The sequence below is a fragment of the Sus scrofa genome, chromosome X, assembly GCF_054392235.1.
Source record: "Sus scrofa isolate SSC_HxYL_T2T_F1_AM1 chromosome X, Sscrofa_HxYL_maternal_Yorkshire_Landrace_v2.0, whole genome shotgun sequence".
Taxonomy (NCBI): domain Eukaryota; kingdom Metazoa; phylum Chordata; class Mammalia; order Artiodactyla; family Suidae; genus Sus; species Sus scrofa.
The window spans coordinates 15,705,061-15,719,303 of NC_139401.1; the positions used below are offsets into that span (position 1 = coordinate 15,705,061).

Genomic DNA, 14,243 nt, shown 5'->3' on the forward strand with positions numbered 1-14,243 from the left:
TAAAGTTGTGAATCAAATGAATTATTTTTTATTCATTCATTCGTTTATTTATTTATTTTGCTTTTCAGGGCTGCACCTGAGGCATATGGAGGTTCCCGGGCTAGGGGTCGAATCAGAGCTGCAGCCGCCAGCCTACATCACAGCCACAGCCACACCAGATCGGAGCTGCATCTGTGACGTACACCACGGCAACGCCGGATCCTTAACCCACTGAGCACAGCCAGGGATCGAACCCGCAACCTCATCGTTCCTAGTCAGGTTCGTTAACCACTGAGCCATGATGGGAACTCCCCTGAATTTTTTGCAACTGAGAGGAAAATAGCAGCCAGTCTGAAGCCAGAAAGACTCTCTCTCCCACCCGCCAACTCCCCACCCCCCCATGCACACACACTGGATCCTATGAGGTTCTTTCTTGTACTAAAAATATAAGCACCACTGCTCCCAACGGAACAAGCCTGTTTACATGGTGAAGTCAACCACCAACGCCGTGCCCCCCGCCCCCCGCCCCGCCACCTGCTCCACACAAGCTCGCCTGCTAAAGGCTCACGTGGACAAGCTGAGAGAAAATTCCCAAGGGTCTCCTGGGTAGAGGTGACAACGCAGAGCATAATGTGAGCAAGTTCAATCACATAATGGAAATAGCAGGTTCCCCCGAGCTGGAGTTGGACTAAAGACAGGGAAAATACAGGGCCAAGGAAAGGTTTGGTACAAGTAGCAGAGGAAGCGAGTGAATGGACCAAGTAAATAAACCCAGGACATTTTGACTCAGAGGAAACCCCTCCTCCCAGCTGCCCTGGAGTGTTTCAAGTCCCAAGAAGGGATGGGAATCCCAGGAGACCGTGCCCAGGTGTTTCCAGGGTCCTGCCACCTCCTCCTCCCCTCCCGTAAATTGACTTTTTTTTTTTTTTTTTTTTTTGTCTTTTCTAGGGCCGCACCCGCAGCATCTGGAGGTTCCCAGGCTAGGGGTCGAGTTGGAGCTGTAGCCACCGGCCTACACCACAGCCACAGCCACGCAGGATCCGAGCCGCGTCTGCGACCTATACCACAGCTCACGGCAACGCCAGATCCTTAACCCACTGAGTAAGGCCAGGGATCGAACCCGCAACCTCGTGGTTCCTAGTCGTATTTGTTAACCTCTGAGCCACGACAGGAACTCCTAAATTGACTTTTTATTCTAGAATTGATCTTCAGCCATGCTACCATGTTCAAACAGCAGGGTAAATACAAATCGCCCGGTGGCGAGGGAAGTTAATTAGCAGAGCCTAGAATTAATATATTTGGCCAGGTTGCTATGCCACTGTCGCTCTGCTTCACCCTCGATTTCTCAAAGGACTGCCGACTTTATTCCTGGAGGCTGGAGAGCTATCTGGAATCCAGCAGTGATGTATTTTCTATCAGGCGTCATTTCCCTCTTTTGAATCGTTCTGAAGGACTCTCTGCCATTCCCCAAATCCCAGTTTCTAAGGGAAATATTTCGTTTTCAGACACTCTCCTGTAATGAAACCTTGCCTTGTGGTTCTTCCTCCACTAGACTTTAGCTCCCTGAAGACCCGGGCTGCCTCTGTTCTGCTTCATGCTGGGTCTCTGGCTGCTCACAGGATGCTTGGCCCATGGTAGGTTCTCGATAAGACTGGACTGACTGAATGAATAAATGAATGAAAAGAAAGGAGGCTCGTCCTGTGTCCGCTCAAAAGCCCACCTCTTTGAAAGTCAGTGGCTTCACCCTCCTGCACCCGCCCAAGAGGTCAGCACACCACAGACGTTTGCAAATGACGTTGCCTACAATTTCGAAGCTAATACAGTGTGTCGGTGCACGCCAAAAGGGTCTGCAATTCGCTTCGCTGTCCAGAGCGGAGCCTAAAATAAGTCACTAGATTTATTACATATCACATAGTCAGTGAGCGCCGGAGAAGACGGTAGATAGACCGAGTAAAGCCAAAAGTTGTGATATTATAGACCTGTGGTTGCCAAGAGGGAGGGGGAGGGAGAGATTAGGAGGTGGGGATTGGCAGATACAAGCTGCCGTATATAAAATAGATAAACAATAAGGATCTACTGTCTAGCACAGGGAACGGTATTCAATACCTTGTAATAACCCATAATGGAAAAGAATCGGAAAAAGAATACGTATATATGTTTATATATAAACACACACATATATGTATGTATAAGCGAATCACTTTGCTGCATACCTGAAGCTAAAATATCATAAATCAGAGAGTTCCCGTCGTGGCTCAGTGGTTAATGAACCCGACTAGTATCCATGAGGATGTGGGTTTGATCCCTGGCCTCGCTCAGTGGGTTAAGGATCCAGCGTTGCCATGAGCTGTGGTGTAGGTCGCAGACGTGGCTCGGATCCCGCATGGCTGTGGCTCTGGTGTAGGCCGGCAGCTGTAGCTCCCATTCGACCCCAAGCCTGGGAACCTCCATATGCTGCGGGTGTGGCCCTCAAAAAGCAAAAGACAGGGAAAAAAATGTTGTAAGTCAATGCTACGTCCATTAAAACATCTTAATAAAAAATATCAATAAATTAAAAAGTCGTGATGTTGTCATAACTCATTTTACCGATGCCCGTCCATCAGTCAGGTGCCAATCACGCTGATCCAGTGCAAGCTGGGGGCAGGGCGCCTTAGCCAGACCCGTTCTTTCCCATTCCCACCGTTCTTAACAATCTAAGGTGCGGAAACGGGCTCCTTTCCCATCATTTTCAGAGTCCTCCTCTCTCGTGGTTGTCTGGCCTCCCTCTGCAGGGTTGAGGGGACGTTTTCAGGGCTTCTTCTCTGCAGCCTCTGGCGTCACCTCATGGTTTCCTGACTTAAGTTGAAAGAGGTCAGCTCACAAGCAGGATTTCGCCGAGAGATTTTCTCGTCCTTTCCAGCACAGAGCTCTCCAAACAAAGACAGGTTATCACATGGACCCGAGAACTGCCTGGGAAAAGCAGGAGCCGCAGTTATCAAAGTTGGACGCTTGATGAAATATGCTTTTGTCTCCGTTTCTGTTGCGCTCAATCAGGTCAACAAGTGTTGGCTAAGTGTTGAGTGCGGTTTCCTGTGGATTGTGTAAGGCCTTGCAGGACAATGAGTGTTCTGGGGCCACTGAGTAATGTGGCCGTTTCTGACCCAGCAGCCGGGAAAATGTGAGACTCTCTGCTGCGGCTGGAAGGAGGACAGCTGGGCCCACGTTCCCGCAGGAGCAGGACTGCACCGCCGGGCCCGGGTTAGCAGAACCAGCCAACATGGTGCGTGTCAGGGCAGGTGGCTATGCAGTGTCACATCCTACAGGAAAAGAGGTTCAGGTCTGGGTGTTGCGGGCCCTGAAGTTCACAGAACTGGGGAAGGGGTGGGGGACGCTTTAAGGAAAAGGCTGCAAAATTATGAATGTGAAATTGCTGGGGCTCCTCTGGGGACCATGGACGGGACCACGTCATTAGGGGGCTGCGACAGGAGACTCACTAGAAATTCCCTCTGGCTCAAAATCTCCTTGGGGGAGCCGGCCGGTGATGCATGGGTCACCGTCGGCTTGGTCTAGTTCTGTGTCGTTTCCTCTGCTGATTTTTCTCTGGACTATTCTTTAGGCACTGCCCCTTCTATGACTTTTTCTTTTTTAACTTAATTTCTTTTCAGTGGAGTGTAGTTGATTTGCCATGTTGTGTTCGTTTCAGGTGTACAGCGTGGTGGTTCAGTTGTACCTACAAATATAAATCTCTTCTTTTCCAGATGCTTTTCCATTATAGGTCCTTCTGTGACTTTTCGTACTGACTTTGTAACTGCTTCCCCCAAACCACAGCAATGGGAGGCTGGCCTTCTTTTATTTCATCTGTGTTTTATGATGTTACTTTGGCTAGGCTATTTGTTCTTGGCTTCCTGAGGTCTCCCTACATTGGGGCCTGGAGGTCTTGTAGACGGACATAGAAAAATGGGAGGGAGCTGAACCACACAGTTCCAGCCGCATCCATTTAGGTTTGAAGGTTCTTGTGGACCGTGATGGTTTCATTGGAGTTAAGAAGTAGTACCAGCATCATGTGGTCTAGGTCAGTGCTTTCCAGACTCTGGTGTGCGTGTAAATCAGCTGGGGATCTAAAAGCAGCTCAGCTGCACTCGGGCCAGGGCGGGAACCGAGAGGGTGCGCTTCTAACCAGCTCCCAGGGGAGGCTGGTACTGCCTGTCCGTGGACGACACTGGGAGGAACATCCATGTACTGATTTGTTAGGAATCTGGTGGCACAGATACACAGTGAACCTGATTTCAAGGTACCCAGGCCCAGGATGAAAGCTGGTAACAGGCCCACGGAGCAGGTGCTTGTTGAGTCAAGAAGGCAGGGGGAGGCTCCCTGCTCCCATCAGTGCCTGTCCCCGGAGATGGGAAAGGGGCTGAGGTCTGAAATTTTATGTTGAGCGTCAGCCCGTTGTCTCCAGTTTTTCAACCCTGCTGTGGTCTTTTTGAAAACCTTTGCCTACAGAGTGATGAGGGGAAAAGGGTACAAGTTTCTGGAACATCTGCCATCTGCTAGGGTGCCAGGCATCGTACGGCCATCTTCTCCCGACTGTTGATGCCCCTTTGAGGTGGTTACTGTTTTACGCCCTTCACTGATGGGGAAGCTGAGGTTTAGCAGGGTTAAGTAACATGCTGCGTTGCACAGAGACCAAGCAGGGATTTGAAGCCACCAAAGCCTGGTGCTTTTGTCCACACCAATCTGCATCACCTTAGCAGTGTCACGTGTTAAACTACTTGAGCATGAGCTATGAAGACGCGGATTGATCACTTTGTGCTTTTCTCCTAAGGGAGTTGCCCAGAGGGGTGCCCTGGGCAGAGGGGAGGGAGCAGAAGGAAAGAGCTTGCTAGAAAGAAGGAAGGGCTTAGCAAAGCTCTGAGAGGCACTGAAAATGAATTTCACGTCTAAAGCAAATTTTAGCTGCTACAGGAAAAGCACTGGCATTCTCACTTTCTTTGTGCAGGAAAAAACACACAAACAAACAAACAAAAAAAACGGCTTCCTAAAGTTTCTGGTTTTCGTTAATTCATTTTGGAAGAACCAAGGTATGGTGTTTCTAAATGCTGAATTCAAATATCCGTGTTAAAAGGATTTCTGTTTGTATCAGGCCAACGTCAACTGTAACCCTCTCTCTCCGACAAAATGTCACGTGCAATGGGGACCTGTCAGGTTCTGCAGAGCTAGTTTTTGTCTTTGGCTAGCATCTTTAGAGTTAGAGTTTTGAACCACTTTACCTGAGTCTGCGTTAAGTTTTTTGTTCCTGATGAACTTCCCATCATCGACTATTCAGTTATTTCGCAGGAAGATAAGCAGGCCTGGCCTTGAGCAAATATGTGAAGATCCAGGTTGTCACGGGTCTGATATTGTGGCTTTCGGATGCCCCATCTGGGTCGGCACTTGGAGCGGTGTCCCTTTCCTTCCCATCGTCCCCCTCTGCTGCCTTCCCTCCCACATGTATTATTTTAATATCTTGACACCTATCAAAATGTTTAGCTAAATGACATGTAAAGTAGGGGAGGATAACTAAAACTAACCAAGGGGCAAGGAATGGCTGCCCTCATCTCTCGATTTTAAAAAATAAAGCATTGAAGGGAGCATGGGTCTGGTAAGACTCAAATTCATGCCTCCCTCTACCAGACAGCGTGCTTTAGCAAGGCTATCATACACTTAGCCGAACGCCTAGATCTCTCTTAGGGCATTTATTGCCCTGATGGTGTGGGCAGTGTCCCCAGCAGGACACCAGTCATCTGGCTCCCAGGGCTGTGTCTCTCAGGTCACAGCGCTGCAATTCTCGCTAAGTGGCTGAGGCTGCTGGGGCTCAGCGTTGCATCTGTAAGATGAGGTCCGGGGGCTGCGGTGTCCTACCACCTCTGCCACCCTGTGGCTGCCCTCCACGCAAGGGACCTTTTATGGGAAATATCAGAAAGATGTGACCTGTAAATAATCTTTCAGCAGGAACCTCCAAAGCAGTGTTGATGCACAAAAATCTAGCCCACATTTTGAAAATAGGTAAGAATATACAACCCCAGAAGTTGAAATAAGTTCTAAGTGGTGCAGAAGGGCAGCAGGAGGCAGGAAAGGAAGAGAGAAAGGTATGTATAGTTCCCTCAACCAAAATGTATATCCCCTGACTGGCTCCCTTCAATGCTTTATTTTTTAAAATCGAGAGATGGGGGCAGCCATTCCTTGCCCCTTGGTTGGATTTAGTTATCCTCCCCTACTTTACAAGTCATTTAGCTAAACATTTTGATAGGTGTCGAGATATTAAAATAATACATTGGGGGGGAGGGCAGCGGAGGGGGACGATGGGCAGCTGGCCTATGTCCTTTTGCTTCGCTCTCATGACCCCGTTTCCTTCTAAGAGCTAACTAACCATGGAGAGTCCAAGTCTTGCAATTCTGCGTGCACCTGTTATGTGTTATAGGTCACACAATGGTGGTTGACTTCCTTGTAGAAAATACGATATTGATTTCTGCCGGCTTGTTTTTTTTTTTTTTTTTTGCCTCCCCTGCACTTTAATCTCTTGCTAGTTGTATGGGCTTATGGAAATAGGCGGCCTGGGCTATTTGGTTAGCAAATCGAAGTGTCTCTTCTAGGTAGGTGGTGATATATGAGTGTCCGGCCAAATCCCACCAGCTTCTCTCTGGAAATAGAGTTCTGGTTTCTAGCTTGAAGATCTAATTTTCTTTTGTTTTGTGTTTAAAAAAGCCTCCCCAGCTGAACTTCCTTTAAATATGGGCAGGCAAAGCCGAGTGTGCTAGTCTTGGGCAGCTGAGTCAACAGTAGGCCCAAAGCCCTGTTGACTGAATGTCCTCACGCAAGGGGGGTGGGGTGGGGGAGGGACGTTACATTTCTACAAATCAGAAATTTAGAAATTAAAAGTGAGTTCCCACTGATGATCCCTTCTTATACCAAGGGAGGCCACAGACATGCCTTCAATTGAGAATCAAGGCTAATCTAGGAGAAGAGAGACGTCTGAGGAAGAGCCAGAAGCAAAGAGAAGGAGAAGGCCGGCCCCACTTGAGCAGGAAGCAGGCACTGTCTTAGAAAACACTGATCTGGAGGCGACAAAATCAGGAATCGTCCACACGGGGGTCCTTCCGGTTTGTTAGGAGGCTCTGGAGCCCAGCTTAAGGGGTGGGACTTTGAAGGGCCTCAAAGACAGGGGGCTCCCAGTGTTGGTTTCATGAGTACAACGGCTTACAGACGCATATGCACAGCAGGTGAAATCATTTTTGTGAAAATGAACACCTACACGTGTAACGTGAAAAAAAACCATCGAGGTATGTTCATCAAAAGTTAAGGTTGTTTTTTGTTTGTTTGTTTCCTTTTGCTTGTCCGCAGTTCTTGGTTTTGTGGAATCAACACGTTAGCACATATGATTTTTAAAACAAAAGCCAAAAAGTTCAGAAAGGGCAGGCTATGGAATGAGGGATGTTGTTGAAATTTGACAAATTGCATTTCCTCAGATGCAACATGTATAAACTCCCGGAGGTTTATTTAAAAATGTCCTCGAGGGCGCGGGACCCGCCTTTCTAGTCAGCGTCCTTCTTTCCTTCAATATACAGAAGTGACTTGGGGAATTGCATTTGTCAATGGTTTCCGTGGTTCATCATATTAATTTTTTATCTAAAAATTCCCCAGGCAACCATCTTTCTTGGGATGAATGTGAACTTCTATAAACAGAAAAGTATGTGTATTGGCAGGCGGGACCGGCAAGGGCGCTGCCTCGGATGTTGGGATTTGCATTTTTAAAACAATGCTCTTAATGTTACAAATTGATTCAGCATCTGAAGAAAACATTTGAAAAGTAAACTCTCTACTCAACTAGCCAGATCTATTTAACTACCCCTCTGCTTTGAGGTTTGAGCTGTGGATACAAAAGACATCTGACAAGAGTTTTCACAGTGTTCTCTTTTTGCTTTGTTAGTAAATTTGGGGGGGGGGGGCTGCACCCGTGGCATGTGGAAGTTCTCAGGCCAGGGACTGAACCCGCATTACAGCAGCGATCTGAGCTGCGGCAGTGACAAGGCCGGACCCTTAACCTGTTGTGCCACAAGGGAACTCCTGCTAGTAAATGTTTTTTAACAGAGACATTTAAAAGACAGAAGTTCCCCACACCTATGCTCAGCGTGATACAGCTCCTCCAAGGGAGCTTTTAACTCACAAAAAGTAGGTCTTCCATAGTTTCAATAAGACTTCGAGCAAATTCCCTTCCGGCCACAGGCTTTGGGTACAGAAAGTAGTCCTACCTGAACAGGTGTATGTCTAGAGTTTATAACGGAGGCAAAGGGCAAAGCGAGATGTGCTTCCTGCCTTCCCAGGTCCTGCTGGGTTTCCTGCACCCTGATCTCTGCCTTAGCTTTGTGTCCAGGGCAAAGAAAGCAGTGACCATGGAGAGCAGCCCTCATTGTGCTCAAAAAGAAACGCAGTCTCTTTTCACAAAAGATTATACTTTTTTTTTCCGGATGAAACAGTATTCAAAGTAAAAAGGGACCAAGACTTTATTATATTTGATGGATAAGATTCCTACTACTTCTGCCTGAGAGACATACACCACCCTTGGAGCACGTCTGAGGGATTGGTAAATAGTCACCTGATCTGTGTGAATAAATAATAACAGCTGATGTTCTGGATACTCATTTTTAGAGGGAAGCTGGCTGGGCCTGACCGTGGTTCAGTTGGTGCCAACTTGAGTTTCTCAGACTCCCTTTCTTCTGATCCCCTACCCTGAGGGGGCCCATCCCACTCCTGGGCTGGTGACAAGTGGCCATTAGGGATAGGACAGGTTCACTTGGCCTCCGCCTCCATCCAGACAGAGCAAGGCCTGTATGGCTGCTTCCTGATCAAGTGATAAATAGGATGCAAATATCTTCTTTTTAATGCCTGACCCTGGCATAGCCGGAGGGAGTATGAGTGACAGGGGCTCAGAGGCAGCAGTGAGTTTTTGCCTAGAGCTTGAGAGTTCAAGACCTACCAGCGCACTTCTTTGGCTCTATTGAAATTAAGGTGAGTAAAGTTAATTACCTTCGGATTATCTATAAGCAAAGAGAGACAGTATTTATTGGGCATCTGACTGCCGATAACCATGTGATTTCACAAAGCAAAAAAGAACGAGATGAAGCTTATTAAGCAGCCTACTGCTTAATACTCCTTTTCATTACCAGACCTGGTACCAGACAGAGGGTTGAGTAACATCCTTGGTAGAACCAGAAAATGAAAAACTTTCCATGTTTTATGCCATTTTGGAAGAAAAGGCAAGAGTGGTTTTTGTTGATGAAGGATCAGTGTTTTTCAGTTCTCTTAAGTCTCTGTTGATAGCTGTTGGAAAATGTTTTATTCTCGGACATACTGAAAATTACACCCGTGTCCTTTCTGTTAAAGATCGGATCGTGTTGAGCGGCTGTGGGTATCATTCAGAACAATATCAGGGTCGCACGGTGGTTTGGAACGTTTGGTCCAACAACTGGCCTCATTAATGGAGAGAAATTTCAGTTGATCGATTACTTCAGACAGGGTGAACTGTCTGGCATTCCAATTTCTTAAAGTTTGATGATATTCAATTCAACACATGTCGATAGAACTCTTTAGGCTTAAGGAGAATTTTGATCGGGAGGGTAGCGCGAAGCTGGTAAACTGATGACCCTAAGTGGGAAGTGAGTATAATGCATAAAAAGCTATTTTAAAAAATCAACAGATGTATACGAGTCAAAGCCAAGAGAGTAGGGAAGAATGTGCAGGGGTCTGTGCATTTAAGAGTGTGTGTCTTTGCATTTTCCTCCTGTATTGCTAAATTTAATTTTTGAGAATTATTTGTATTATCCCTGAAGGAGAAATAGTTGAGTACAAATTCTGAAAGTTAACAGAGGACCTAGCTGGATGCTGCCAACACTCATTTTAATTATTTCATCTTATTTAGGATGACAACATGGACACAAAATCCATTCTAGAAGAACTTCTTCTCAAAAGGTCACAGCAAAAGAAGAAAATGTCGCCTAATAATTACAAAGAGCGGCTTTTCGTTTTGACTAAAACAAACCTCTCCTACTATGAATATGACAAAATGGTGAGCTCTAATTTACTCCGTTGTTTTTATTAGTACTTATTTTTCTTAAGTCTCCAGCAAGGGTTTAATATAATGAAGTAACAGGTTTCTTAGCTTAGACAGTAAAAATCAACTTGCATTTATCGCATTATCTTTTCTTAGCCAGGTTATAATTAATTCAAGATAAAGGATTTCAAAACATTGGTTAACTTTGCTGAGGAAAATTGTAACTTTAGAACAGCGGTTCTCAACTGAGGGTGATCTTGTCCTCCAAAGGACATCTGGCAACGGCTGGGGACATTTTCGGTCACCACCATTGGGGGAGAGGGATAGTTGACGAGTGGTATCCGATGGATGGAGGCCAGGGATTCGGCTAAATAGCCTACAGTGCACAGGACAGTCCCGCCACAAACAATTATCGGCCCCAAAGAGTGTTTAGGATAAGAAACCAACCCTGCTTTAACAGATGCTGGAAGTGAGACTATTTCTATACAGTTGAGACTTTTATCACAGTAGAAATATTGAAATACTGCCATGAGATTGAAACAAAATGAAGATGCTTGTGGAGTTAAATCTGGTTTTTTTTGGGGGGGGCACACCCTTGGCATATGGAGGCTCCCAGGCTAGAGGTCGAATCAGAGCTACAGCTACCGGCCTACACCACAGCCACAGCAACTTGGGATCCGAGCCATGTCTGCAACCTACAGCACAGCTCGCAGCAATGCCAGATCCTTAACCCACTGAGTGAGGCCAGGGATAGAACCCGCATCCTCATGAACACTATGTCAAGTTCTTAACCGGCTGAGCCCCAACGGGAACTCCCAACTTAAATCTTGATTTTCCTGAGTTGATTAACCACATGGCAGGTGATTTGAAATGTGTTTCAAGATTACCCTCAAACAAAATTATTGCATTGCTAGAAGACTTGCTTTTGGAGGATTTAAAACCTGTGTCCACACTCGAAAAATATATTCGGTCTTCGCTGGACTTTGACTATTAGAGAATAATTAGAATGATTCTCATCTTCTCAGCCCATCTCCCAACCCCTCTCCTAAGCGGAACTGAACCTTTATGCTTTTCTTTGTGCATCACTGTGTATCACATAAGGCATCTTCTATTGGTTTTTAATTCAGAAAAGAGGCAGTAGAAAAGGATCAATTGAGATTAAGAAAATCCGATGTGTGGAGAAAGTAAATCTGGAGGAGCAGACCCCCGTGGGGAGACAGTACCCATTTCAGGTAAGGGGACAGACAACGTTTCATTGGATGGATGGCTCTTCTTTTAATATTTTCCATTCCCAGAGTTCCCATCACAGCTCAGTGGAGACGAATCTGACTAGCATCCAGAGAACGCAGGTTCGATCCCCAGCCTCGCTCAGTGGGTTAAGGATCTGGCGTTGCCATGAGCTGTGGTGGAGGTCGCAGACATGGCTTGGATCTGGCATTGACGTGGCTGTGGTGTAGGCTGGTAGCTGTAGCTCTGATTTGCCCCCTAACCTGGGAAACTCCACATGCCATGGGCGCGGCCCTAGGAAAGAAAAAATATATATATTTTCTATTACCAACTCAGCATTAGGGGGATAAATAAAGATGTTGCAAACTGAGTCATTGTGACAGTGGCAAATGCTTATACATGTGTAGTCACAGACAACATTCTCGGCCTCTCTTTGAATTTGGAACATTCCCAGATGGCATTTGGGTAGTTTGCTAAATAAAATCCTATCCATCAATCTGTCTCCCCTGGTGGGAGACAAAGATAGGTGTAAGCCTTAGTGGTCTGACCTGCTTTGGGGTCTGATGATCTGTTTCATCCAACACTGCAGCGCATCTCCTGTATGCTACAAAGCTCTAGGCACACTATCGGGAATAAATTGCCATCCCTGTCCCCAAGGCATTTACAGATCATTATAATGCAGGGAGGTGAATGTCAGGATGAAAGTGCCAGAGGAGTTCCCTTGTGTCTCAGTGGGTTAAGGATCTGGCATTGTCCCTGCAGCATCTCGGGTCACTGCTGTGGTGCAGGCTCAATCCCTGGCCCGGGAACTTTCACATGCCACAGGCGTGGCCAAAACACTAGTTAATTACATAAATACAATACCAGGAGTCTTTTTTTAAAAAAAAGACAAAGGTGGCTGAGTAGCCGCGGTAGCAGGAGCTTCACTCCTCACTGCAAGAGGTCAGGGAGATTTGCTATTGGCGGTGACACTTGGGTTGGGAAGGACAGGTGGAGTTTAGCCCAACAGAATCAGGAAGGGCAGCAAAAGCAAGGAAACAGCAGATGGCAAGGATGGTACAGGAAGTTTGGAAAGATCCAGGTTGTCCTTAGAATTAAGCAGCCCAGTGAAAGAGTGAGAGATGAGCCTGGAGAGGTGGGCCAGACCACAGCATGAGCGGCACTGCACAGCACGCCAAGGAGTTAGAATTCGACCCTGAAGTGTTTCAAACAATGGTCTCCTTTGGAGAGCGTGCCTTCACTATACCATGGAAGTGGCCTGATCTAACACCTGCTCTACTTTTATTATGTCAGGGACACTTCTCTTTCTGCTTTAAAGATAGATGGACTGTCCCTCCAATGGTCAGGCTACCCCTGTGCTAGAATGAACGAACAGTAGCTAAAAATGAAATAAAACAATCCAGTCAGTGAACAATCCATCCTTCCCACTTAAAAGAAAAGAACATTAGCCAAGTGAGAAAAATCAGGGAAACGCGTGCTCATGGAAGATGCTTCCAATTAGTATTGCCGAGGCATGGAATAGTCCAAAGAACACAGGCTTTGGAGCCCCGCAGAGCTCCTAGCCCCAGTGCTGACAGCTGTGTAACCATAGACAGCAATCTCACCCTCTCTCTGAGCTTGCTTCTTCGTTTGCAAGGTAGGCGTGATCATGTACTTTTTGTAGCTTTGAAATACAACTAAAATGTTAAATTATCTAGAAAAAAAGCCCCCAACCTAGAAGATATGTCATAAATGATGTGTCCTGTTTACCCACAAAAGCTGAATAAACTAGTGAAGGATCTGGGCAAGACAGTGGAATGTCCAAACAGTTCACCAAGTGTCTTAAGGGACGGAAAGTGGTTTGTGCTAGGGATTCCCAGAGTGGGACATGGCCCAAGAGACTAAAGCAACAGGGAGACATGATTTTACTCAATCTAAGCATAAACCATAAAATGATCAGCATGAATGGAAACTGACAAGGATGGCATAGCAAAAGCAAAAGAAATTCCATCCCTGAAGATATTTGCAAGGATCGAGCCGACAGACGTTTTCCAATGGGCTACTAAGAGAGTCATACACTGGGTAGGTGGATGGACCAGAACACTCCTAAGACAGCTGTCATATTTAACATTTTATACTTTTATCATTCGCCATGGTCCAGGGCATTCCTGCTGAGACTCGGAATGCACTGTCACATGCATTGTTGCTGTGATTTTCCAAAGAGTAGAGGTGTCTGGGATAAAGGAAATAGGGAAGTAAAGGATAAGAATAAGTAGATTAAAAATGTCTAATTCCAGGAGTTCCCATCATGGCTCAGCAGAAATGAATGTGACTAGTATCTGTGAGGATGCAGGTTCAATCCCTGGCCTCACTCATTGAGTTAAGGATCTGGCGTTGCCTTGAGCTGTGGTGTAGATTGCAGATGTGGCTCGGATCCTGCATTGCTGTGGCTGTGGTGTAGGCTGGCAGCTGCAGTTCCCATTCAACCCCTCGCCTGGGAACTTCCGTATGCTGTGGGTGCTGCCCCAAATAGACAAAAAAAAAAAAAAAACTAATTCCAGAGCCAATGCACATTATATAAGCAAACCTAACATTTGTTTTGATAACAGAAAATCTGTACTTGCACCAGAGTGCACTGTAACATAACGATATCTAAATGCGCCCAATCTTTTTCTTCCCAGATTGTCTATAAAGATGGGCTTCTCTATGTGTATGCATCGAATGAAGAGAGCCGAAGTCAATGGCTGAAAGCACTACAAAACGGTAATTTTTTAAAAAGTTCTAAAAGGGAGCCATCAACTGAGGTCCTTTGAGGCTGGGTGGAAGAAAGCTATGGCAATGCCAAGAGACACTGTTGATTTTCCTACCAACCGCAGAGAATGTGTTGCGAGCACTCTTGTTTTGCATTCTCATTGTTACCTCGAGGAAGCCTGGGAATCAGATCGCCTTTCCTGCCCTGCACAGAGCTGGCTATTGTGCCTTCTGTGCAGCTGGG

General features: G+C 46.3%; 1 protein-coding gene across 2 annotated transcripts in view; it reads left to right on the plus strand.

Moving 5' to 3' along the window:
• The first annotated feature begins 3,076 nt into the window (after positions 1 to 3,076).
• BMX (BMX non-receptor tyrosine kinase) overlaps positions 3,077 to 14,243 on the plus strand; it is a 51,739-nt gene continuing 40,572 nt past the window's right edge. For both annotated transcript variants that reach the window (XR_014835768.1, XM_005673449.4), the window contains exons 1-4: positions 3,077 to 3,238; positions 9,911 to 10,057; positions 11,170 to 11,274; positions 13,930 to 14,011. Coding sequence is in view for 1 of the 2 variants with exons in the window: in XM_005673449.4 (XP_005673506.2) it covers positions 3,236 to 3,238; positions 9,911 to 10,057; positions 11,170 to 11,274; positions 13,930 to 14,011 (337 nt within the window). In the remaining variant the exon portion in view is untranslated. The remainder of the gene's footprint in view (positions 3,239 to 9,910; positions 10,058 to 11,169; positions 11,275 to 13,929; positions 14,012 to 14,243) is intronic.